Source organism: Halichoerus grypus, chromosome 6, assembly GCF_964656455.1.
Source record: "Halichoerus grypus chromosome 6, mHalGry1.hap1.1, whole genome shotgun sequence".
In the NCBI taxonomy this organism is placed as follows: domain Eukaryota; kingdom Metazoa; phylum Chordata; class Mammalia; order Carnivora; family Phocidae; genus Halichoerus; species Halichoerus grypus.
In genome coordinates, this window is record NC_135717.1 from 158776328 (window position 1) to 158803159 (window position 26832).

The following is a 26832-nucleotide window of genomic DNA, read 5'->3' on the forward strand; positions in this document are numbered from 1 at the left end:
TTTGTTTTTGGCTGTTGAGTTATATAAGTTCTTTACATATTTTGGATACCAACCCTTTATCAGATATGTCATTTGCAAATATCTTCTCCCATTCCATAGGTTGCCTTTTAGTTTTGTTGTTTCCTTTGCTCTGCAGAAGCTTTTTATTTTGATGTAGTCCCAATAGTTCATTTTTGCTTTTGTTTCCCTTGCCTCAGGAGACATATCTAGAAATAAGTTGCTACAGCTGATGTCAAAGAAGTTACTGCCTGGGTTCTCTTCTAGGATTTTTATGGTTTCAGGTCTCACATTTAGGTCTTTAATCTATTTTGAATTTATTTTTGTGTATGGTGTAAGACAGTGGTCCAGTTTTCCCAATGCCATTTGTTGAAGAGACTTTTTCCCGTTGGATATTTTTTCCTGCTTTGTTAAAGATTAATTGACCATATAATTGTGGGTTCATTTCTGGGTGTTCTATTCTGTTCTATTGATCTATGTGTCTATTTTTGTATCAGTACCATACTGTTTTGATTACCACAGCTTTTTAAAAAAAGATTTTATTTACTTATTTCAGAGAGAGAGAGCAAGTGGGGTTAGGGGCAGAGGGCGAGAATCTCAAGCAGACTCTGCGCTGAGTGCAGAGCCTGATGCAGTGCTCAGTCCCACCACACTGAGATCATGACCTGAGCCAAACCCAAGAGTCAGACGCTCAACCAAGTCACCCAGGCGCCCCAATTACTACAACCTTGTAATATAATTTGAAACCCATAATTGTGATGCCTCCAGCTTTGTTTTTCTTTTTCAGGATTGCTCTTGTTATTTGGGGTCTTTTATGGTTCCATACAAATTTTTGTTTGTTCTAGGTCTGTGAAAACTGCTGTTGGTATTTTGATAGGTATTGCATTAAATGTATAGATTGTGCAGGTGTTGGTGAGGATGTGCAGAAAAGGGAACCCTCTTGCACTGTTGGTGGGAATGCAAACTGGTATAGCCACTCTGAAAAACAGTATTAAGTTTCCTCAAAAAGTTAAAAATAGAACTACCCTATGATCCAGCAATTGCACTATTAGGTATTTAACCAAGGAATACAAAAAATACTAAATCAAAGGGATACACAAACCCCAATGTTTATAGCAGCATTATCTACAGTAGCCAGCCCAAGTGTCCACCAACTGATGAATGGATAAGGAAAATGTGGTATAAATGCATAATGGAATATTACCCAGCCATAAAAATAGAATGAAATCTTAACCATTTGCAATGACACGGATGGAGCTAGAGAGTATTATAGTAAGCAAAATAAGTCAGAGGAAGACAAATATCATATGATTTCACCCATATATGGAATTTAAGAAACAAAACAAATGAGCAAAGGGACAAAAAGAGAGAGAGGTAAACCAATAAACAGACTTTTAACTATAGAGAATAAACTAATGGTTACCAGAAGGGAGGTGGGTAGAGGATGGGTTAAATTGGTGATGGGGATTAAGGAATGCACTGTGATGAGCACTGGGTGATATATGGAAGTGTTAAATCACTACATTGTACACCTGAAACATAACACTGTATGTTACCTAACTGGAGTTTAAGTAAAACTTAAAAAATAATAAACATATATACAAGCATTAAAAATGAGAAGAACCTAATTAGATACATATGTATTAAAGAAATTGAATTTGTACTTGAAAATCTTCTCACAGAAATACCCGCACAGGCTGATTATCTTACTGGTGAATTCTATCAGGCATTCAAGAAAGAGGGGCGCCTGGGTGGCTCAGTTGGTTAAGCGACTGCCTTCGGCTCAGGTCATGATCCTGCTCGGCAGGGAGTCTCCTTCTCCCTCTGACCCTCCCCCCTCTCATGCTTTCTCTCTCTCAAATAAATAAATAAAATCTTTAAAAAAAAAAAAAGAAAGAAATAATACCAATTTTACAAAACTCTTTCACAAAATTGAAGTGCGGAGAATATGAGAGCAGTATTACCCAGGTACCAAAACCAGGCAAAGACTATACTAGAAAACTACAAATCAATATACTTCATGAATATAGAGGCAAACATTGTAAACAAAGTTTAGTAAATAAAACACAACAATACATAAAAAGGATAATCCATCATGATCAAGTAGGGCTTATCTAGGTCTGCAAGGTTGGTTTTTTGTTTGGTGGTTTGTTTGTTGTTTTACTTTGGCAAAGTAAAAAAGGAAAACAATATGGTCATCTCTATAGATACAGAAAAAGCATTTGGCAAAATTCTGCATTCGTTCCTGATAAAAACTCAGCAAACTGTGAATAGAAAGGAACTTCCTCAACCTTAGTAAAGTACATCTATAAAATACTTATAGTTAAATTATACTTGATGGTAAAAACTAAATGCTTTCCCCCAAGATAAGGAACAGGACAAGTATGTCTTCTCTTGTAGTCATCATTTTACTAGCCAATGCAATAAGACAAGAAAAATAGTAGGCATCCAAATTGAAAAAGAAGTAAAACTGTCCTTAGTCTCAGATGACATGATCATCTGTATAGAAGCTCCAACAGGATCTAAAAAAACACTAGTAGAATGAGTATAGCTATGTTGCAAGAAAAAAAAAACTGATATACAAAACTCAATTGTATTTCTATAAACCAGCAACAAACACTAAGGAATTAAAATTTTAAAGACCATACCATTTACAATAATATAAAAAAAAAATATGAAAGACTTATCTGACAAGAGATATGTAAGGGGTGCCTGAGCAGCACAGTCTGTTGAGCATCTGACTCTTGGTTACAGCTTGGGTCGTGGTCCTCAGGGTCCTGAGATTGAGCCCTGCACTTGGGCTCTGTGCTCAGAGCAATCTGTTTGAGACACTCTCTCCCTCTCCTGCGTCTCCCCATCTCTCTCTCTCTCAAATAAATAAATCTTTAAAAAAGATATGTAAGGTATGTACACTGAAAACTACAGAACATTTGTGAGAAATTTAAGACTTAAAAAATATACCCTGATACACCCTGTTCATAGATCAGAAGACTCAATATTGTCCGTTCTCTCCAATTTAATCTATAGATTCAGTGCAATCTCATTCAAACTCCCAAGGTTGTGTGTGTGTATGTGTCTATGGAAATTGACAAGCTGATTAAAAAATTCATAACTTAGAATAGCCAAAGTAACTTTGAAAAAAAAAAAAGCACAAATGGAGGATTAACCCTTCTTGATTTCAAGAATTATTATAGACCTAAAGTAATCAAAAGAGTGTGGTATTGATGTAAAGATAGACAAATAGATCTGTGGAACAGAATAGAGCATCCGTAAGTAGAGCCACACATATGTGGACAATTGATTTTTGACAAAGGCTCAAAGACAATTCAATAGATAAAGGATTCTCTTTTCAAAAAATGGTGCTGCAACAATTCATAACCATATGCAAAAAAAAAAAAAAATTAACCCATATATAAAAATTAACTCAAATGGATCATGGATCTAAATATAAAGCCTAGGGGCACCTGGTTGGCTCAGTCAGTTAAGCATCTGCCTTTGGCTCAGGTCATTATCACAGGGTCCTGGGATTGAGCACCACATCGGGCTCCCTGCTCAGCAGTCAGCTTCTTCCTCTGTCCCTTTCCCCCACTTGTGCTGTCTCTGTCTCTCTCAAATAAATAAATAAAAATTCTTGAAAAAAAAATAAATATAAAACCTAAGATTATAAAAACTCCAGGAGAAAATTTTTGTGGCCTTAGGTTAGTTGGGAATTTCTTAAATACAATTCATAAAAGAAAAAAATGGATAAATTGAACCTCATCAAAATTAAAGCTTTTGCCCTTTGAAGTATATTTTTGAGAGAATGAAAAGAGAATCCACATACTATGAGAAAAAAAAAATCAAAGCATATGTCTAATGAAAGACATCTAGAATATATTAAAAAGTCATAACTCAATAATAAAAAAAACTAATGAGCCTAAGATTTGAACAGATATTTCACAAGAGAAGATATGCAGATGGCAAATAAAGTTAAATATATACCCACCATATGATCTCATTATTCCATTTCTCAGTATTTTCCCAAGAGAGATAAAAGCAGATATCCATACAAAGACTTCTACATAAATGCTCACAGTAGCATTATTTGTAATAGCTCAGGACTGGAAACAAATATCAAGGGGAATAGTAAACAGTTATATATCTCTATGATGGAATAAAAAAATTATCTTGAGTGAAAGAATTCAGATAAAAAGGAGTAATGCTGTATAATTCCATTTATATAAAACTCTAGAAAATGCAAACTCATAATGACAGAAAGCGGATCAGTGTTTGCTTTGGAGATGGCATAGGGAGGAGTGCAGTTACAAAGTGGCATGATAAAACTTTGGGGTATGGATATGTTTACTATCTTGACTGTGCTGATGGTTTCAGGTGTGCATATATAAGTCAAATCTTCTCAAATTGTATGTTTTAAATCTGTGCTATTTATGGTATGTCATTTATGCCTCAATAAAGCTATTTTTAAAATAATCCACATATCCAGGGCACCTTGGTGGCTCAGTCAGTTAAGTGTCCAACTCTTTTTTTTTTTTTAATATTTTTATTTATTTATTTGACAGAGAGAAAGACAGCGAGAGAGGGAGCACAAGCAGGGGGAGTGGGAGAGGGAGAAGCAGGCTTCCCATTGAGCAGGGAGCCCGATGTGGGGCTCGAACCGAGGACCCTGGGATCATGACCTGAGCCAAAGGCAGACGCTTAACGACTGAGCCACCCAGGTACCCCAAGTGTCCAACCCTTGATTTCAGCTCAGGTCATGATCTCAGTCAAGGTCATGAGGACGAACCCTGCATCAGGCTCCATGCCCAGCATGCAGCCTGCTTAAGATTCTCTCTCTCTCTCTCTCTCTCTCTCTCTCTCCCTCCCTCTACCCCTCCCTTCCCTTGTGCACATGTGCTCTCTCTCTAAAAGAGATCCACATATCCAACACCCCTCCCCCATTTTATGTATGAAAAAATTGAGGCCTGAGGACAAGAAGACTTTTTCAAAATCATACCACTAGTCCAATGCAGAAGGGTTAGATTTATCCACATTAAAGCTTCTGAATGAAAATATAAAAAGAGCTCCTGGTAGAAAACCTTTTTGGGGGTATGATAAATTCACCCACTTTCCTCAGTACATTCCCATCTTTGTGCCTGGCACTGTAGTAGGTATACTTCACCGTTTTTTGTTGTTGTTGTTTTTTTTTTCTATTTGAAAATCCAATTTCCCAGCTCTCGATTCCAATTTCCTAGCAGATAGCCAAACTTTCTAAACTGTTGGAGTCCCCAGCTGGGTTTGAATCACGTTTGAAACCCTAATTGTTTTCTCCAAAAAGTACCACCCTTATATTAGTCTTGAACGTTGTGAGGATTCAAACCCAGTATTAATTCGAACTGAACTTTTTTGTTTTAGGTCTGAATCGTTTGCTTACCAATGGCTCCTATGAAGCTGCATTTCCTCTGCATGAGGTATTGTCCTGCCTTTCCTCTGTCAGTTTCTTGTTATTAAATTAGCTTCTGGGAATAGTCATTAACTGAGTTGTTGATATGACATTTGTTCAGAATGAATTTAATTTATTCAGTGGATAATTAGGGAGGGTCTACTTGCATTGTGACGTCTCTCCCCCATGATAGATTTATTTCTATATTATCTTTTTCTATGTAATTGTAAGAATACTTGAATCAAGAGTCACTCAGCATGGATTCAGAGGAACTCCAAGTCATAAAATTAAAGAAGCACTGAAAATTTGCATGAGGCACCAGACCCATGGGGGAAATGTTCCTGAAACGTATGGTCTCTGTAACAAAGAAATTTATAGCTATTCCTTAGAGAGTAGGAGGGAACCATCTTGAAAAGCCTCTGGTAACCACAGGGTGATGAATGGAAATGAATAGTATTGTACCTATTATTGCTCATTTAAGATATATAAATTTTGATATTCTCTTTATTTGCTACGTGGTTTTTGTCATATATAAGGACTTTAGCAAATATAACTGTGGTTACCCTTAACCCTGCTTTCCCCATTCAATCTTGGGTTATTTAACCCAGAATTCTCTTGTACACATAGGTTTTCAGGGACATAATCCTTATGATTGGTGAGAGATTGTTGTCATCTTCATGGTATTGAACCCCTACTTTGTACCGGTCACTGTGTGACAAAGAGCACAAAGACGATTATCCTTGCCCATACCCTGTAGGACCTCACAAACTAGCCAGGCTGGAACTCCTGGGAGTTATTTCCAGAAGTCTTCTACTGGAAACAATGTTAATGGTTTGCCAGTAAACTTTGCAGAACAGTTCCAACAATTCGCAAATGGCAAGTCTTTCCAAAACATACCTTTTATTTGGCTTACAGTGCTGCTTCTGTTGTTTTAAACACCACAAGGATGCAAAGGTGATGGAGAATTTTACAAATCTTATTCATTAAGAAAACTAGAAGCTTTGGTCTCAGACCCTATTTACAGACTTCCATGAAACATTTTTGGAATGATCCCTCTCATATGACAAAAGCAAACCTTTTGACCCAAAGGTTTTTAAAGCCACACACAGGTGATTCTGAACTCTCAAGACAGATTCCCACCCCCCAAAACAGCATGTGCTTCCTGTAGTTATTCATTGGATTGCCCAAAAAAGATTTCAGTGACAACTGCATCCTCCCACAGCCGAGCCCTTGCCCGTAGCAAGGGCAGTGTCTGAACAATGGTAGGTGAGCAGAAGTATCTGTGCAGGTGAGTAGGTGGCAGGTATGACGATGTCTGAGAAGATGCAGCTCTGAAACTACATGGAGTAATTCAAGGCCTCTTCTCTTTGGCTTTCATGCCTCAGTAAAACCCTGTATTCTATGAGAAGAGACCTTCTAAATTAGTAATAGCAGAAACAGTAACATAATCACTGCTGACTCTTTCCTCTCAGTTTAACTTAATTATATTCTTTAACATCCTAATAACCTTCAGAGGCAGAAAAGCAAGAAGGGAAGATATTGTTGCCCTTGTTTCATGTTAAAAATTTAAATAGAGGTTTAGAGAAAGGTTAGCCCCCTCTAGTTACTGTGTGAGTTGTTGGTTGAGCTGAGACTAGAACCTGAGTTTCTTGTCTCTCGGTCTTGTTCACCTTCCACTAAGAAAGAACTTCTCAGGTTAATATTAATAATTAGTCCTCCAGAAAGTACTTTTTCTGTTTATGAAACTAGCATTGCCACTAACTGAACTCAGAAAAACCTCCAGCTGTCTGGCCCTGGGTCTCCTCATTTGCCCCATGCGGTGGTTGAATTAGATTTGAATTGTTGTAATTTTGAGGTACTATCCAGCTTTTGTATTTTAGGGTTTTTGTGTGGATAAGGCAAGGGTACAGCTGTGGCTGTTTACCAACCACCCTGTCCTGAGACAAATGGAAAAGAGAGCTAAGTCTTGGGCATGACCTCTAGGCAAGACACTTTATTCACTCAAACCATTAAAAAACTTAATGAGGCAGGAATTATTAGTTCCATAATGAACTAGAAATCTAAGGCTCAGAGAAATTAAGGTCTCCTAGCTAAGAAGTAGTGGAACTGAATTTGAACTCAGTTCAAACCTGCCTGATTCCTAGCAAGCATGTGCTTTTTACTACATAGCACCATCAACAAGATTATGTCCACAATAACTGCTTTCCTTTCAATAGTATGGATCCATTTCTTTCTAATATCACCTCTATCACTACTCCTTCCATAAAAGACTAGTATTACTATCAGCTTTTCCTTATGGATTTTTTGGTATTACCTCACTGGAAGGTGGTGTTTTTATCCCAGGGAAGTTACAGAAGTAAAAACTCCATTAGAACCCACGGAGCGGAAAACCACCGACATCTGCTCTATGAGTGCTGGGCCTCCTGGGGCGTGTGGTATAAATACCAGCCTTTGGATCTTGTAAGGTGAGTTCTTAACCAGCTGCAAATATAAAACTTGCACAGAATGATTAGGGCAGGCTGTCAGCTGGGACAAGGAAAAAGTCTGAGTTACACAGCTCTTACTCAAATCTGGCTTCATCTCAAGAAGGCAACTCATCAGAGGACATCGGTCATTCTTGGTAAACTAGACCTCACTCTGATGAGGATGGTGCTTCCTCCAAAAAGGTCTCAGGAAGGGGCCTGTGAGATCAGTCAGGCCTTCCACAGGACTTTATATGGAGCAGGTCATCCATGTGACTGTTATTGACAAATTATCAGTAACCATTGCAGAGAGGTGACAGGCTTACATATATTAGTGACAAATGGAATATTAATCTTACACACTTACACCTTCTATGTAAGTAAGAAAAATGGAGTTCTATCATTCTAATAAATTTCAGGCTTATTGTAATTTTCAACTAATAACCTTTAAAGATTGTTTTAATTCTGCAAGTCAAATTAGTATATTAGTATATCAGCTTTTAACCTATGATAATTGTACAGTGGAAATGTATGTTTTTTTAACTACTTATGTCCAACTTTCTGCCATGGCAGCATTATACTCTGACATCTCATTATTTAGAGACTGGTTATTAAAATTGGGTAGCAACAATCCACACTTCGTGGATTCCTTATAAAAAAGAAAATCATGTCTCATTTTCTAGACTAGCTGGATTTGGTTTACTTTCACTAGTGCCCTTAAAAAAATGAGCCCAGAGGAAAATGACATAATAAGACAACTCACTTTACATTTTGTCTCCCTGGGTAGTCATTCTTCCTGCCAGAGTCCTTGTTACTAAGTATTTATTCCTACTGACCCAGGGTCATTGATGAATTGTATACTATTCTTTGTGTTAGTAACAAATAATCCAGATGATCTGGGTGAGTGGAAAATACTTTCTGAGATGAGATCATTTTCTTTTGACCGGTCTCAATACATGCTAAAACAGTGGAGGAAGAAAAAAATACAAGTAAGTGCTCTTACCAGCCTCAGTCCCAATATTACAGGATTACACTGATCAAAAATTACAGAAAATTACTGCAGGCAAAATATCCACCTGTTTGTCAATGAGTGTTAATTAACTGCCCATTGTGTTTCTAGTATGATGCTAAATAATATTGGCAAAGACAAATGGAAGCCACCATATCTGAGAAACTCAGTTTCCTTCAGTAAAACAGGCTCTGCATACTTGAAACAACTAGAAAACAATAAAAGACTATGCAGTTAGGTAAAATGTATGATGAAGGTGATTAGTTTTATAACAATTTGGAAAAATGGAAAGGATAGATATGGGTTGGTGCCTCCGTGGAAGGCTCTGTAGAGCTGAGCCTGGAAGAGAGTAGGATTTGTATAGGCCAAAGGAATGGAGATGAAAAGCATAAGCAATATTTCATTAGAATGAAGTTGTGGAGTATCTAGGGAATCTCAACTCTTAAGTAGCTCTTATCCTACAGATTTTGCTTCCTCCATGTCTCTTGATTCTGGACACACCCCAGGACTTCCTCTATCATACTGCCTTCTTCACCTAATAACCTGGATGATGGCTATTGTCCCATACTTGGTCTCCCTTTTCCCATTCTGGTCATTTCCAATCCATTCTCTACCCTGCAAGCAGAGTGATCTTTTTGGAATTAAATCTGATTATGTCCTTTGAATGTTAAAACTCTCTTATGATTTTCACATTCTCTCAAGACAAGGATCAATGCATTTAGCATGGTTTATAAGACCCTCCGGGAGGCCCAGCCTCCACCTACCTCACCAGCCCATCTCTTGTTATCAGTGTTCCAGGCACACTGCCTTTATTTCACCTGGTCCCTTCTGCCGTAGGGTCTTTATACTTATGGTTCCTCTGCTGGAAACACTTGATCCTGTCCCCAGTCCCACCTAGTTAATAGTCACCTCCTCAGAGAAGTCTCCCCTAAGTAGGGTGGTCACATGGTCCTGGTTTATATACTTGGGGAATTGTGTTCATCTCCTTTTGTAGCCCTTTTCCCAATGTTCTAATTATAAAATTATTTCTTTAATTGATTGATGTCTGTCTACTCTGTCAGCCTGTGAGCTGCACAAGAGCAGGGACCAAGCTGATTTTGTATCCTCAGCTCCTAGCACAATATTTGCCACATGGAAAGTATTTTTTTTTTATTTGTTGAATGAATAAAAGAATATATCTGTGTATTTGAATGTACGTTGGAAAAGTCTTCAGAGAGTGGAAAGTTTCTGTTGAGACACAGTAGAAGATAGGATAAATGATCTTTATTCCATCTTTCGGAGCTTTTAGGAACCATTGGACATTCTAAGAGAAAAGCAGAAGCCAGGATTTGGAAACAGGTGGTCAGCAACATTTGTTTAGAATGAGAATAAATGAAGGGGGGTGGGAATCAGAGGGAGAGATGAACCATGAGAGACTATGGACTCTGAGAAACAAACAGGGTTTTAGAGGGGAGCAGGGAGAGGGGATTGGTTAGCCCGGTGATGGGTATTAAGGAGGGCACGTACTGCATGGAGCACTGGGTGTTATACGAAAACAATGGATCGTGGATCACTACATCAAAAACTAATGATGTATTGTACGGTGACTAACATAATAAAATTAAAAAAAAAAGCTATTAGGTGATTTAAGTGACTACTATGATGGATTTTCTTCTATTGAAAGAATGTATTTAAGTATTTTTAATCTTAGAAATAGAAAAGAAAGGAAAAATTTAAAAAATGTAAGCATGTCTATATAATCTAAAATATTTTGCTTCTTCATATTTTTCCTGAATAAATTAACTTTGCAAATTAAAAAAAATAATTAGAATATTCTTATATTAGACTAAAAAGTAATTAACTTCTAACTAATGAAATATAGCAGTTGAGAGGCATAGAAAGCAGAATTTGGGTTGTATTCTAACATAAGTCAATTATATTATTAATGGTGTTTGAGAAAGAAAAAGCAAGGAATTCCCTGGACATTTCTAAACTTCACACACTGCAGGGCACTAGGCAGACTGGTTAGTCTCAGAAAAAATATTTATTGAGGTAGATGTTGAAACTTGTGAAAAATCATCACTTAAAAGGAAAAGTTGCTCTCATAACCAATTCATTTTGAATCTCTGTAATTAGTTTTTTTCTTTCTAATATCTTGTGATTCTAGCATTGTAAACATCTTAGAAAGCTATGAAATATTGAAAGGGTGTTTAAAGTTTTTTGCAATAACTTTGTTTCCTATTTTTAAAGATATATGTAATTATAATACATTTGTTACAAAAAAGCACACACTCAGAAATAGCAAAGATGAGATGATGTGTTGTCACCAATACTTCAAATTCTCCTGGTTCTGTATTAGTAAGTGTCGTATCTTCCTGAATGCGCATGGGTTTATTTGTGTTCTCAGAACAAGCTTGTATATAATCATGCTCTTTTATGGAAGGGTTCATCTATTTCTGATATATAATGATAGGAGAAGAAATTTAAGCCAGAGCCTTAGTTTGGTCAAGTGCTCTATTCTCTTGGATGCATGTATCAGCAAGGCCAGTAACATGACTGAGCAAAGTATTTTATAATGCCTCATTCTAAACACTTCACTATGATTTGCAAGGCTCTTGTGTCTTAAACAGGCGGTACTTTGGAGAGAAGATTGGGTTGTATTTTGCCTGGTTGGGCTGGTACACCGGCATGCTCTTCCCAGCTGCCTTCATTGGATTGTTTGTCTTTTTGTATGGAGTCATTACTCTGGATCACTGCCAAGTCAGGTATGGGGAGCTCTGGGTGAGCCTGCCTTTGCTTCAATTTAGAGATGGGTGGTGGTGCTTTGGGGATGTTCCCGGACTGTGGGCCCACTTTTCCTTCTAACTTCCTTCTCAGTCACTCCTGGGAAGAATTCAGAAGGCTCAGTTCACTAGATGTTCCATCCATTGCCTCCTGCTGTAGTCTTCAGTTACCAGGGAATCAGACTTTACATTTATGGACATATAAGCCACTCCGTGTCCACAGAAAAATCACTTCCATTCACTGGCTAAAAGTTGCTCTCTTTCTGACTTTTTTACCTTTTCTCTTTCTGCTAATCCTGCAAAATGGTGGGTTAATAATCCTTTTTTATGAATGCTGTGTTTTTACAAGGACTGTTTAAACCTAAGCTGGAAAGACATCTTACCAACTTGCTGGGGCCTTGAGAATGATTCAGTGTTGAGGATTGTTATCTTAGCTCTCTCACCAGAATATAGTTTAAGGTATTCATAGAGATTTTATTGCCAGGCTAGACGATGATCTTAAATAATAAATGTGCCTTTTAAAAGTGGTTGCAAAAGTAAAAGTGATTGATTGATTCTGCCTCCTGTAAAAATATTTTACTTTCTGGTGGAATTGTTAATGGGGATATAGTTTTCCCCTAGAACTAGCGCATCTTATTTTTATTCAGCCCTCCATTATTGGTTTTCACTTACCATGCACTTAGAGATTGAAGCAGGCACTTTTAGGTACCTGGTTGTTTCTATACTTCAGTATGAAGTTGCTTCAAATCTGTGCAGTGTTGTGAATGACTTTTGTGTCATTTAGGGTATAATATCCAATGTTGTGCTTCATGTATTTTCAGAGTTTTAACTTATTAATATGTAAAACCAAGAAACAACCTCATAAATAAGTAGGTTTATCAAATTATTAAAATGTGCAGGCGCTTGTTTACATTAATAACAGAAGGCTAGGAAGCTTCTAAGGACAATAATCTACTGGATCTTATTTAGTGGTTAAGGATTCTGGTGAAATTGGAGAAGAAAACATGCTCTTATGTCATTAAAAAGGAGTCCTATTCTCTCTTCCAGTAAAGAAGTCTGCCAAGCTACAGATATCATCATGTGTCCTGTGTGCGATAAATATTGTCCATTCATGAGGCTGTCAGATAGCTGCGTTTATGCCAAGGTAATTTCAAATCTGTGGCATTTTGGGTAGTTTGAATTTTTCCCTGAGGAACAGAGGGTAACTATATTCTCTTTGTCATTGCTGGTCTTTGAGTCTCAAGTTGATATTGTAGGAGAGGGTTACCTCTTATCACTTGGTATTCTTATTCAAATATGTCTTTTACTGTATATGTATATGTATTTTATTTTATTTTTTTAATTTTTTATTATTTTTTATTACGTTATGTTAGTCACCATACAGTACATCATTAGTTTTTGATGTCGTGATCCATGATTCATTGTTTGCGTATTAGCTCTGATTATCATCACAGGAAGCTGCAGTATGCACACTGCAAAGAGTACGATTGTTAGAGTCAGAGAAAGACTCAGATCTTGACTCTGCTCTTTACCACTTGTCAGTCCCAGAACAAGTAATTTACCTCTCTGAGCCACAGTTTTCTTATTGTAAAATGGAGAACATGATGCTAGTTTTACACGATTGTTATAAGAAATGAGATAAAATCTTTACTGATCAAAGTGCTTGGCAGATGGTAAGATCTCAGTAAATGAGAGCCGCCATCATTTTCTTCTTTCATTATTGTTATTGTAAAAAAAAAAAAAAATTAGATTCAGGACTAGTTCAGTTACTTGCCTTCTTGACCGGGCACATGGACAGTCTCTTTGAGGCTGAGCTTTCTCATCTCTAAAATGCAGGCAGTAATACCTACCTTTTCTGCCCCATGGCTTATCATGAAGACCAACGAAGATAGTACATATATGGAAAAGTACTTTGAAAAAAACATACATAGCATTATTATGTCTATTATATGTTATTTCATGTCCCTTTCTCATGTTATGCCTTACTTTATTAAAATTTTAGATACATTCATCAAGTTCCTTATTTCTTACTTATGGACATTGTCACTAATATAAAGCAATAGCTAGAGTATGGGCTGCTGAAGACTTTTCCAAGACCACTACCTGTCAACTTTCCCAGATTTCAGATACAAAAAGGGTCGGCAGACTTTACTGAATATCTGCAATCCCTGCAGCTTGGATCTATTTAATTACACTGTTGGCATGGCAGAGTTTTGTTCATTTTAAATGAGAGAACATTTGATAGACAGCCCAGGAGCCCGCCCATCCATGATGCCTGTAACACCGCAGGTGCCAATCTATGTGGGTAGAGCCCAAACCACAGCAGCCAGCTGTGATCTTAGGTCTGGATAAGTGCTACACGAGACCAAAAAAGCACAAAATACTCTCCCTACCTTTGGAGATAGACCCAAGTGAGTGAGGAAAAACTAACAGAATGAGCTTGGTAAATATAGGTTTGGTGAGAATCAAGAGAGTTTTGTCAGTAATATAATCTTGTTTAAAGATCATGAGTTAAGCTTGAATGACTCAGGTGCAAAAATTCTGCTTTTTGGGAATCTCAGAAATGCAGTCTTTTGTTATTGTTGTTCGGGGATATTTGTTTTTTACATGGAAAGATATGACCTGAGTGAAGTTCTCTCTTTAGGGAGATCCATGATAGTTCCCTAAAAGGATCATCATGGATAGTTCAGAGTGCTCAGATTTTATAGGAGCTAGTTGAGCAGTTATTCTACTGAACAATAATACTGATCTAGAACAATAATAATTATAATAATAGCCAGGCTGTATACATAAAAGTAGCTAGGCAACCTACATTTTTATTTCTAATTCTTACAGCAACTTCAAGGTAGATGTTATCACTCTCATTTTACTCAGAGGTAAAAATTACTCATCCATGGTCACACAGCAGTAAGGCTAAGTTAGCTAAGCCTTGGTTTGTCTGATTGCAGAACATATCATTGTGCCATACTGAGGCTACAAGATGTTCGGATTCTGGATTTTAGAGTGGGTCCTTCCTTAAAACACTTAGTAAAATGAAAGCTAAAAAAAGCCTCTGATGAAAGAATTGAAGTTCTGTAGAGTTTCCTTTAGAAGCATTTATTAGAAAGGCCAAATCATTTCATGGGACTGAGGATGCATAGGGATATTGGATCCAATCAGAGCCCAGATCCAATCTAATCAATGGCTGTTCTGCCGATCAGGAATGCTTTATCCCCAGCCTTTACATTTGCGAGGTCAGAAACCCAACTGAAATTGGCTGAAGCCAAAAGGGACTTATTGGCTCATTTCACTGGAAAAATGTACTGGAATAGCTCACGCTGTCTGAGGACAAGGGCCTCAAGGCCTAAACTGATCCTCCAGGCCTCAGATGTCTCTATTTGGCTGTCTACATGATCCTTCTTCAGAGAGGTTCTCCTCACATGATCGGGAAGGTGGCTGCTAACTGTCACAACATGAGGCTTATATCTTCTTTGTCTCCTTAAGCATGTTTTTATGCTTTTTAAAAATGCTTGGTCTACTGTTACAGAATGTCTATTTCAGAACATGTATATTGCCTAGTTTGGAATTCTTTGGAGTCAGCTGTCTTCCCCAAATACTTCATTATTTTGACCTGTGCGTGTTTGTCCCCTGGAGGTGTCAACCACTTTGGGTGATGGTCAGAGGCCAGGCACTCAGCTCCTGGTGAGTTTACAGAAAGGAGAGGACAGTGTGTCTCAGGCACCACTGTGTGCTGCACTTTTCCAGAGGACTTTCTGGTCAGCGTTTCATTTTTAAGCCTGCCCGGGAACAAAACAGAATTGGATAAAGCCACTCTTCCTTGATTATAAACTACCAGGCCTGAAATTTAAGAGGACCTGGACCGAGGAGAGAATGCCTGAGGACAGCTGGCCAGGCAGCACCTCCTCATCTCCTCAACCAGGCAGAACTCTGAAATTACCCCAACCACCAGCCCCTGTGGTTTGGCCTGTCGCAGCCGATTTGACGGGAGACCCTAACTGTCCAATGACCATTGAGGGAGAGGCTGGAGTAGAACTTGTGTATTGCTCCAAGCCAAGCTCCCACTTTGCTTGGGAACTGCCACTAAGTCTCCCTGTATCCCACCACCTCCATCACACACACACACACACACACACACACACACACACACACACACACACACACACCTGTTCAAGGCAACTTACCATCTGCCTGGGGGTTTCTCAGGGTCTTTGTTTTTGTGTTTTGTTAGTTCCCAGAATCTAATATCTTGCTTCTCTAGGGTTGATTTTGGCAAAAGGAGCCATCACTCTATTTTAACTTGCCATTTTAGTAGGAACCAGGAGTCCTCATTAACTTACCCCTCCTGAGTCACATATTTCCAAGTAAGTGCAGCAGAAAAATGTCTCTCTCCAAATGTTTGTTTATCAGTCCCAGGGAAGGACTCTATAATCAATTCTATATTTGAGCCACATGCCCCTAGTGACCTACATGAGAGACATCTACTACCAGGAGAGGGGAGAAAGATAATGTGAACAGCCAAAAACAATGCCCACCACAATTCATTCCAGAATCTACACTGATGGTGCAGGCTACAACTTCCACCAACTCCGTGTAAACACCCTAATAGAGAGCACAGACCACCCATATACACCACTGGAACTCTCGGGCTTGATTTAATGCTCAGTGCATTATACAGTATGCAATATACAACTTAACACTCCCTCTGGCATATGAAATAAATTGGCTTTTGCCTTTTATCTACATTAGGTATTTGAATGCTGCTCCTCTCTCCTATGTTCAAAGAAAAAGAAGGCATAAACTTTTGGGAAATTTTGAAATACTTCACACTCTGATATAACAGGAAAAGACCTGTTTATAGTTGGCACATTCTCCAAGGGATAGTAAAGTATATTTTATAGAGAGCTATAAAGCACCCAAAAAAGGTTATGCTTTATGAACGTTTCAGTCATCATTTCAATTCCGCGTGACATTGGTGTGATTTATCCTGGAGGCGGAAATGAGCGTGGCAGTTTTGCAGGACGAATGTCTTTGCTTTCTGCTGTGGTGTTTGTGATAGAATATATTATCTAGCAATAAAGTAGATAGCTGTCTTTGTGTTATGTGTAATAGGTAAATACAATGATTACCTGAGGCTTTAATAAAGGTGGAAGTGGATTTTGTTAATGGTCTGCTCTGTCTTCTTTGTAATACTAAAATCCAGAGAGCAGCCCAGAAAATGTTTGCTCAAAACTACACAAACAAAATAGCCATGTTTTCAAAGTAAATAAATGAGGCATTAAAAATAGAAATCAGGAGGCTTTAAAGCAGCAACAATAACACCTCCCTGGTCTTAAATATAAGTATATCCATATGTCCACATATAACAGTTTTTATGGTGCATAAAAGAAAAATTTTTGGCACTGTTGGGGCTGCTGATAAATGTTCAGCTAGGTGATAACCACCTAAAGGGAACAGATTCTCTCTTGCTTATCCAAACTACTTCATAGTTGGAGAAACCCCCTTCTTGATTATGATCCAAAAGGAATATCTCCCAAAGAAACCTTGCAACATTCATTTATTTTTACAGAACTTGAAAAAAAGTGTGAATTGAAATACAGTTTATGAGAAACTAGTTTAACTCTGATTCATATTGTTCCCAGGTAACCCACCTCTTTGATAATGGAGCGACTGTCTTCTTTGCTGTCTTCATGGCAGTCTGGGGTAAGTGTTCTATAGCCACGTAACTTGAGTTCCCTTTATCTGCTCTATAATATGTTCCTTCAGAAATCTGACTTTGTCATGTGGCTATGAAAGGAAGAGGCTTAAGTAAATTCAGTTGACCATTCTATTAGACATGAGCTGATTAAAAATTCATTTAGTTTATTTAAAAAGTAATGTCATAGAGAGGAAATACATCTGATTTCTCTTAAACCTTCAACAGTTTCATCAACATCCCATTATTAAAGTAAAATTCACCTTCTGTTGGAGACAAAAATAAACCTTATAGTATGTCAGAAAGTCTGGTAAAGATCTAAGTACTCATAGAAGTATTTGGGACTTTCTGTTGTAAGTGGAATCTTTTCATCCAGCTAATGTATAAGTGCCCACCTCTGGCTTCCTTCCAGTTCTGGTTAAAATGAGCCCCAAAAAACAAGAGCTACTTACAAAACTGAATTGAGTTCTTCTATATCAGCTAAAGTCAAAAGCTCCATAATAACAAGGTGTGATGGAACATTCACTTAAAGAATTTCTTAACCCAAAGAAAGTACTTAACCTACTTCTTTGTAAAATGGGTTTCATAGTATCTTTCTCGTGGAATCATTATAATGTTTTGATTTAGTAGTATAGAAAAGAGTGAACAAATTTAGAGTATATTTTTTTTCAATTTGTTTGAATTTTTCACAATTATTATGCACTTCCTCTAGAACTTAAAATGCCAGAATCTCTGTTTTGATGTTACAAAACTCTGCTAACTCAAGGCTTAGGCTCATGTTGTTCTTTATGTCTGGAATGAATATCAGATCTTCTCTATCTTTCAGAGACTAGCTGAATTGTCATCTTCGTCCTTTGAACTTAATAACATTTGACTTCTGGCATTCTTTGGACACTTAAAATGATTTGCATACACAATTTATCTACCTCACAGGTTCATGTTCCTCGACGATCGTTATGGTTATTGGCAATTTCATACATTTCTTTTGAAGACAGATTCATATTTGTTGGATGGATGGATGGAGAAAAGGAAAGAGAAGGGATAGAGAAGCAAATTATCAAAAGAGTTTCTTTCTAAGACAATGAATGTGTTTAAATGGTCTCTTTGATATCAAACTGAAAATATAAAAACCTTGTTCTCTTGAGGAGGCTTGTTCTAGATATATTCTATCTTCCCTACCTAGAGATCTCCAAAGGAAAATTTCTCCCACTACAGCTCTGTTGAAGGAACATATTTTGAAACCTGTGACTCCAGCCCCTCTTATTCAGTGGGGATTGGACCCAAGACCTTAGTCAAAACATAGTGTAGTAAGTGGCCTGGAAGAAGACCTGAGGTTCTATAGAAAGAGGAACTGGAAAGATCACCCACAGGCTTATTCTCAAGAATGTGGATTGAAAAGTATGGAGAGAGACAGGGAGTTAGCAATAGGAATTGACACTGAAAAATGCAGACAGGACAGGAAGTGGGGACAAAGAAGGAAATTGAGATTGACCATGAGGTAGAAGCAGGGATCAGGAAGAATTAAAAGCAGGTTGAAGTTATGAGAAATCAGAACCTAGAAATAAGCAAAAGCAAAGTACTAGTGAAAGAGATATAAAGTAGAGGGTCCAGAAGCCCACTGGTAGCCAACTGGAAGAAAATGCAAGACAATCCCCCAAAGAGAAAGAGAGAATGTAGCGAAGTCATGTTGTTAGTAGAATATCAGGGTAAAGACGTAGGATCTCTTGTGGCTGGAGTCTCTCAAACTGCTAGCTTCTGTATCCTGTTCTGAATAGGCTCAGTCTTTTAATTCCCATGGGATTCCTGCCTCCCTTGATAGGACTTGTGAAAAGCCCTCATTATCTGTGTTATACCTTAGTGCATGTGCGTTTCTGTCCCTTGCAAACAAAGGAAGCTAATCATAACAGAATTTTGGTTATGGGACTGAGCTCTCAGATCAAGAATGTATATCTGGATTTTCCTAGAACATATTTGTATTGGTAACCATGATAGGAAGTATAATAAGCCACCCAGTGCTTAAGCTTTGCCATAGTTAAAATTGAGGATACTTTAGAAAATGTATTCATTTATTAAACCAGTGGTTCCCAAACTTTTTCCATTCATGGCACACATATGAAATGATACTATTTGCACAGCATACTGATGTACATGATACTGCCCTAAGTACCTTTGCCTTACCTGCCCCAAGAGATGAAGGGATTATTACCTCTTGCACACCTATAATCATCCCTGGCATACCCATTGGGCAGCTCTGCTTTGGGCCATGAGTCTACTATGTAATGAGTTACTTCTTATGTATAGAGAATAATTTACTGGAAGAATTAATACACAAAACTCCCTTACCCACTTTAGTATTTAACCAGTTTTGACTGAAATAATGTTTTCTTCTCCCAGTTTATCCTCTGAGACTGTAGAGAAATGAAATTCTGGTATAATGACATTTGTCTAACATTTGACTTCTGGCATTCTTTGGACACTTAAAATGATTTGCATACACAATTTATCTACCTCATAGGTTCATGTTCCTCGACGATCGTTATGGTTATTGGCAATTTCATACATTTCTTTTGAAGACAGATTCATATTTGTTGGATGGATGGATGGAGAAAAGGCAGAGGTCATAATCTCCCTGACCCCTCACCCAGTACCACCATTATAAAGGGGATTGCATCCCTTCTTTGCAGGTTGTAACATCTTATGCTGGTGATAACAAATAGTTGTATTTTATCCTTGCCAACCTCAGTTGATTGGTGGTGGCTGCCTGGAGCATGGAGCTGAGAAGCTTCTGAGTTGCAAGTGGGTGGGTTAGAGATTTGACAGTCCTTGGGCCTTGGAGGGTAATCAGTAAGAATCTTATAGATATATTGTAATAACCTTTGGGCAGAAGGGAACATTTTAGGGCCACTCCAGGCAAGGCAAGCCTGGAATAATTCATCCTCTGAATTGCTTTTTCTTAGTTGACAATTTACTGCTTAAATCTTTTGTGGTTCCCAGAAATGTGATAGTTTGAGAAAAAGAATGATTTACCCCAGGTGTTTCATTGTAGATGAGTCTATGCTTTTTGCAGAAATCTAAAATGGCCAATAATAACAGCTATGATAATAGCATACACTTACAGAGGGCTTACTATCTACTAGACACCATCCTACACATTGTACAGTATCATCTCAGTTAATTTTTATAGCAACATTTGAGGAAGGTACTATTATTATCTTCATGTGATAGATGAGGAAGCTGGGGTAGTAGCTAGAAAGTGGCAAAGTCAGGAGTTAAACTGGGCACTCTTAGCTTCTACACTCTATTGCTAGTTCATGTACTGTTTGTAACCCTATTTACTTCTGCTTCAGAGATCTAAATTTAAAGGACTGTTAAACTTGTCCCAAGCCCCATTTATACTGTTTTGCAATGGTGATGTTCTATAAAAGTGTGTCAGTTCTAATGGAGCTCAGTTTGATGGTCTCAGACTCATCTTTTATGATTGACAAGTTACATTTAAGAACACAAATGCACTTTATTTTTGGGAAATTGCTAGATACAGAGATGTTGAGAACAGATGTGAGTGGTTTATAAGACCTCTGAAGGATGGGGCTGATATGTTTATTTTGTTGCCTTTTGCTTTGTGTGTTCACCAAAGAAACAATAGGGCTCCATTTGGAACCAGTCCACAGCAGCTGGGAAGGGCCTTTGTGTGGGGTTAAAAGCTTGCCAGAACCCCACTACTTTTGTGATAGCTGGTCCTCCCGGGGACCCTCAAGGTACACTGTGAGCCTAGGGCTCTGGGCTCGAACCACAGTGTGACTCTTTCCTCAATGTTCATTTTTGTTCAGAAAGAGTCAAGAGACAAAACCATTAAGGCCTAAAATAGCTTCTCTCTCTAGGGAAAAAAAAAAAAATGAGTCATTAGGGAGCTAGATGTTGGCAGAGACTCGTCAGGAATCAGATTATCTTTCTCTTTTCTTCATTTCTGGTTGTTTTTTTTTTCTCCTTTTTTTTTTTTTCTTTTCCTTTGATTGCCCAAAATTAAATTGACCTCAGTAAATAAACATATCAAGGTCCTCAGTGTTCTCCAATCAAAATAACAAGATTGTGGTTATTTTAATGGAAATTCAAAGATCCTTTATATGGTTCTGTCAGTAATTTGTAAGTGAAGTAGGTCTCATTTTTGAAAATAAGTTTTATAATAATTGCCTTTTATTTCTAGATATTTATACTAATTTTATCTTTATAGTCTTATGTATAGGTCCAACAAAATATAATGATTATATATTTATATATATAAATATATATATAAATATTTACACATATATATTTATTTATTTACTAAATGCCTATTAGGTGTGTAGTTATAGTCACATATGATACCTCATCAATTTCTTATAACCCACCAGAAAGAAATTATAATCTCTGTCTTATAGATGAACATCTTGAGGTACAGAGAGCGTATGCAATTTGCCCAAGATTACCCAGCAACTGCTAAGTGGTGGAGTCTGGATTTTAAACCCAATCTGGTCTGCCTAACTCAAGTCATTCCAAAGTTTGTATACTATGTCATGCACTTTTTGTGGGATGTGTTAAGATTTTGTTACTCAGCAGACTGTACATTCTATCACTTGGCAATGGGTATACAAAAATGAGTAAGATGTTATCTCTGTTCTTTTCAAAAATCTCATAGTATGTTGAGGGAGAGATGGTAATTATAGTATAGGATATCAATTTTCCTGTTTACAATGGGAAAAATGAGGATCCATGCTGCCCACTTCCTGAAGCCAAAAGGAAAAGCAGAGATGGTTTCATCCAAAAGGAGATCCTGAAACCAAGTCAAATTTGCCAAACAAAGAGTGGATTTGGAGGGAGGTGTGGAAAACATTCTGAACTGAGAACAGTGTGGGCTAGGTTCTGAAAAGGAAGGCCATTCAACGTGAGAGGGACATAGCGTACATATTAGTTTCCTAGGAGTGCTGTAACAAAGGACCACAAACCGGATGGCTTAAAACAACAGAAATTTATTCTCTCACTGTTCTGGAGGCTAGAAGTCAAAAATCAAGGTATGAAAAGAGTCAGTTCTTTTGAGGGCTCTGAAGGGATACCTGTCCCATATTTCTCTCTTAGATTCTTATGACAGTGAGCAATCCTTGACATTCCTTGGCTTGTGGGTGCATCTTTCCAATCTCTGGCTCCATCTTCACCTGCATTTTCCCTGTATCTCTGTGTCTTCACATGGCAATCTTCTTGTAAGGACACTAAATCGAATTGGATTAAGAGCCCACCCTAATCCAGTATGATTTCATCTTAACTAGTTAATCTGCAGTTACCTTATTTCCAAATAAGGTCATATTCTGAGGTTGGGGCTTTGTTAAAACATCAATATATCTTTTTTTTTTATGTTATGTTAATCACCATACATTACATCATTAGTTTTTGATGTAGTGTTCCATGATTCATTGTTTGTGTATAACACCCAGTGCTCCATGCAGAACGTGCCCTCTTTAATACCCATCACCGGGCTAACCCATCCCCCCATCCCCCTCCCCTCTAGAACCCTCAGTTTGTTTCTCAGAGTCCGTAGTCTCTCATGGTTCGTCTCCCCCTCCAATTTCCCCCCCTTCATTTTTCCCTTCCTGCTATCTTCTCTTTTTTTTTTTTTTTAACATATAATGTATTATTTGTTTCAGAGGTACAGATCTGTGATTCAACAGTCTTACACAATTCACAGCGCTCACCATAGCACATACCCTGCCCAATGTCTATCACCCAGCCACCCCATCCCTCCCACCCCCCACCACTCCAGCAACCCTCAGTTTGTTTCCTGAGATTAAGAATTCCTCATATCAGTGAGATCATATGATACATGTCTTTCTCTGATTGACTTATTTCGCTCAGCATAATACCATCCAGTTCCATCCATGTCATTGCAAATGGCAAGATTTCATTCCTTTTGATGGCTGCATAATATGCAGCCATCAAACATCAATATCTTCAATGGGAGGCACAGTTCAACCCATAACAGAGAGTATGTTGAGGGCTGAGGTTTGTTTATCATAAGACATTTGTGTTTCAACAGGGAACCTTGGCTTCACCCTGTAGACAACAGAAGGCCAACTGAAGTTGTAAGCTGGAGAGTGACATCATCTGTTGTGTTTGGGAAGTAACTCTGACAACAGCAAGAGGGGAGTGAAAGTGGGGTCACTTAGAAGGCTGTTCCAATATTCAGTCAAAATATGCAGAATCGGCTTTAGAAAATATCTAAATTACAGAATAAAAACCTTACACATAAATGTATTTTCCTAGTTTTAGTTATTTATAATAGGCAAAATAAATATCCAACAACAGAAGAATCTCTAAGGGAATTATAAACAGCCATTAAAAATTAGTCTTTCAAAGCAAGTAATAGAACACAAAGATTGTATTTTAAAAATTGCAAATACAGGATATAAAGTGTACAAATAAATGTGACTTCAAGTATTTTAAATACTAATGAAAACAAAGTGATTATGTCACAATATTAATGGTAGTTTTCTCTGGGTGAGGGGATTATGGGAAGTTTTTATCAGTTTTATTTAGGTATTATTTACATAAAATCCAGCAACTTTAAATGTACAATTTTACAAGTTATGTCAAATGTATATAGTCACTTAACCATCACCATAATGATGAAATAGAATATTTTCATCCTCCAGAAAGTTTCCTCATGACTTTGCAGTGAGTCGCTTGGCAACCTCTAACCTACTTTCTACCACTATAATTTCACCTGTTTTAGAATCTCATGCAAATAGAATCATTCAATATTTAGCATTTTGTGTCTGGCTTTTTTCACTAAGATTAATGTGATTGAAATTCATTTATGTTGTTGCAAATGTCAGTAGTCTGTTCCTTTTTAGTACAGAATAGTACTTCATTTCCTGGATATACTAAAATGTGTATATCCATTTACTAATTAATGAACATTTGGATCCAATCCAGTTTTTAGCCTATTAAAAAATAAACCTGAGAATCACTGGATATTAGAATTTTTGCATATTTGCATAAGTCTTTTATTTCTCTTGGGGAAATAACTAGGAGGAGCATTGCTTGATCTTAGGATAAGTGTCTAACTTTATAAGAAATTGTTTTCCAAATGCCTGTGTCATTTTGCATTCCCAGCAGCGTTATATAAGAGTTCAGGTGTTCCACATTCTCACAGACTTGGAATTATCAGTCTGTATCATTGTAGTCATTCTAGTAGATGTATAGTGTTATCTCACTGTGGTTTTAATTTGCATTTCCCTAATGACTAGTGATGTTGAACATGTTTTCATGAGTTTATTTCAAATCTGCTCATTTTGGTGAAGTGTGTGTTCAGATTGTTGCCCATTTGTTATTGGTTTTCCTATTTTTAAGTTAAAAGTATTCTTTATATATTTTTTCAAATATTATTCCCAGTTTGAGGCTTGCATTTCTTTTCCTTAATGGTGTCTTTTGAAAAGCAAGAGGTTTTACTTTTTTTCTTTTCTGTCTGTGCATTTAATTTTTTATTTAAGATCTTTGCCAAACTCAAGGTCTCTAAGATTTTTTTCTATGTCTTCTCTTAAAAAGCTCATAGTTTTAGCTCTTATATTTATGTTCATGAGTTATTTCAAGTTGATTTTTGTATATAAGGTAAAGTCAGATCTATTTCTTTGCCTATATGGATAGCCAGTTGTTCAGTACCACTTGAAAGATTATCCTTTTCCTCCTTGAAATCAATTGTCCATATATGTGTGGATCTACATCTGGAATTTTTTTTGATCCGCATGTGTGCTCTTAAAAAATCATTTTTATTCAGCTATAATTGACATATATTAGTTTCAGGTGTGCAACATGATTCAGTATTTGTATATATTGCAAAATGATCACCACAATAACACTAGTTAACATCCATTACCACACATCATTACAGACTTTTTTTCTTGTTAAGAACTTTTAAGATCTACTCTCTTAGCAACTAACAATACAGGATTGTTAATTATAGTCACCATGCTATATATTATATTTCCATGGCATTTATGTTATGGTTTTATATTTTATAGTCAAAATATGTATATTTTATAGTAAAAATCTGTACCTTTTGACCACCTTCACTCATTTTGCCCACCTCCAGCCCCTACCTCTAGAAACCACAATCTGTTCTCTGTATCCATGACCTTAGGGGTTTTGTTTGTTTCTTTGTTTGTGTTTAGACTCCATGTATAAATGAGATATAAACTTGATTTAATGAAAATTCAGTTTCTATATATGGTTCTGTCAGGGAGAGCAATGCTTCCATCTTTGTTCTTCTTTCTCAAGATCACTTTGTGTATTTAGGGTCTGTTGTGGGTCCATAAAATTTTAGGATTGTTTTTTCTGTTTCTGTGAAAAATGCCATTGGAATTTTGATAGGGATTGCATTGAGTCTGTAGATTATGAACATATTAACAATATTAATATTTCTTCCAATCCAATTAAATGGAATATCTTTCCATTTAATTGTGTCTTCTTCAATTTCTTTCATCAGTGTCTTACAGTTTTCAGTGTACAGATCTTTCACACTCCTTGGATGTATTTATTCCTAGCTATTCTTTTTGATGCATTTATGTATTATATAAATTTTATATGTTGATTTTGTATCCTGAAACATTACTGAATTTATTAATTTTTTTATTAACAGTTTTTTTATTGGCATCTTTAGAGTTTTCTCTACATTATGTCATGTCATCTGCAGTAACAGTTTTACTTCTTCCTTTTCAATTCAGATGCCTTTCATTTCTTTTTCTTGACTAATTGCTGTGGCTAGGACTTCCAGCACTATGTTGATAAAAGTGGTGAGAGTGGGGGCATCCTTGTCTTGTTCTTGATCTTAGAGGAAAACCTTCTAGCTTTTCACCTGAGTATAATGTTAGTTGTAGGCTTGTCATCCATGACCTTTAATATGTTGAGATCCACTCCCTTTATACCCAATTTGTTGAGAGTTTTTATCATAAATGGATTTTGAATTTTGTCAAATGCTTTCTCCATATCTATTGAGATGATCATAAGATTTGTATCTTTCATTTTGTTAATGTGGTCTATCATGTTGATTGATTTATGGATGTTGAACCATCCTTGCATTCCTGGAATAAATCCCACTTGATCATAGTGAATGATCATTTTAGTGTAATGTTGAGTTTGGTTTGCTAATATATTTTTTTTTACTTTTTACTTTTTTATTTTTTTTAAACTTTTGTTTAAATTCTAGTTAGTTAACGTATAGTATAATATTGGTTTCAGGAGTAGAATTTGGTGATTCATCACTTAGATATAACACCCAGTGGTTTGCTAATATTTTGTTGAGGATTTTGCATCTGTGTTCATCTCAATATTGGCCTGTAATTTTCTTTTATTGTGGCATCCTTGTCTGGTTTTGGTGTCTGTAATTCTAGCCTCACAAAATGAATTTAGAAATGGTACCTCCTCGGGGCACCTGGGTGGCTCAGTTGGTTAAGGATCTGACTCTGGAT

At 37.0% G+C, this 26832-nt stretch overlaps 1 protein-coding gene across 5 annotated transcripts in view; it reads left to right on the forward strand.

Moving 5' to 3' along the window:
- ANO4 (anoctamin 4) overlaps positions 1-26832 on the forward strand; it is a 433834-nt gene that overhangs the window by 332211 nt on the left and 74791 nt on the right. For all 5 annotated transcript variants that reach the window (XM_078076469.1, XM_078076470.1, XM_078076471.1 and 2 more), the window contains 5 exons: positions 5389-5444; positions 7760-7881; positions 11497-11631; positions 12697-12793; positions 17289-17349. In XM_078076469.1, the coding sequence (XP_077932595.1) occupies positions 5389-5444; positions 7760-7881; positions 11497-11631; positions 12697-12793; positions 17289-17349 (471 nt within the window). The remainder of the gene's footprint in view (positions 1-5388; positions 5445-7759; positions 7882-11496; positions 11632-12696; positions 12794-17288; positions 17350-26832) is intronic.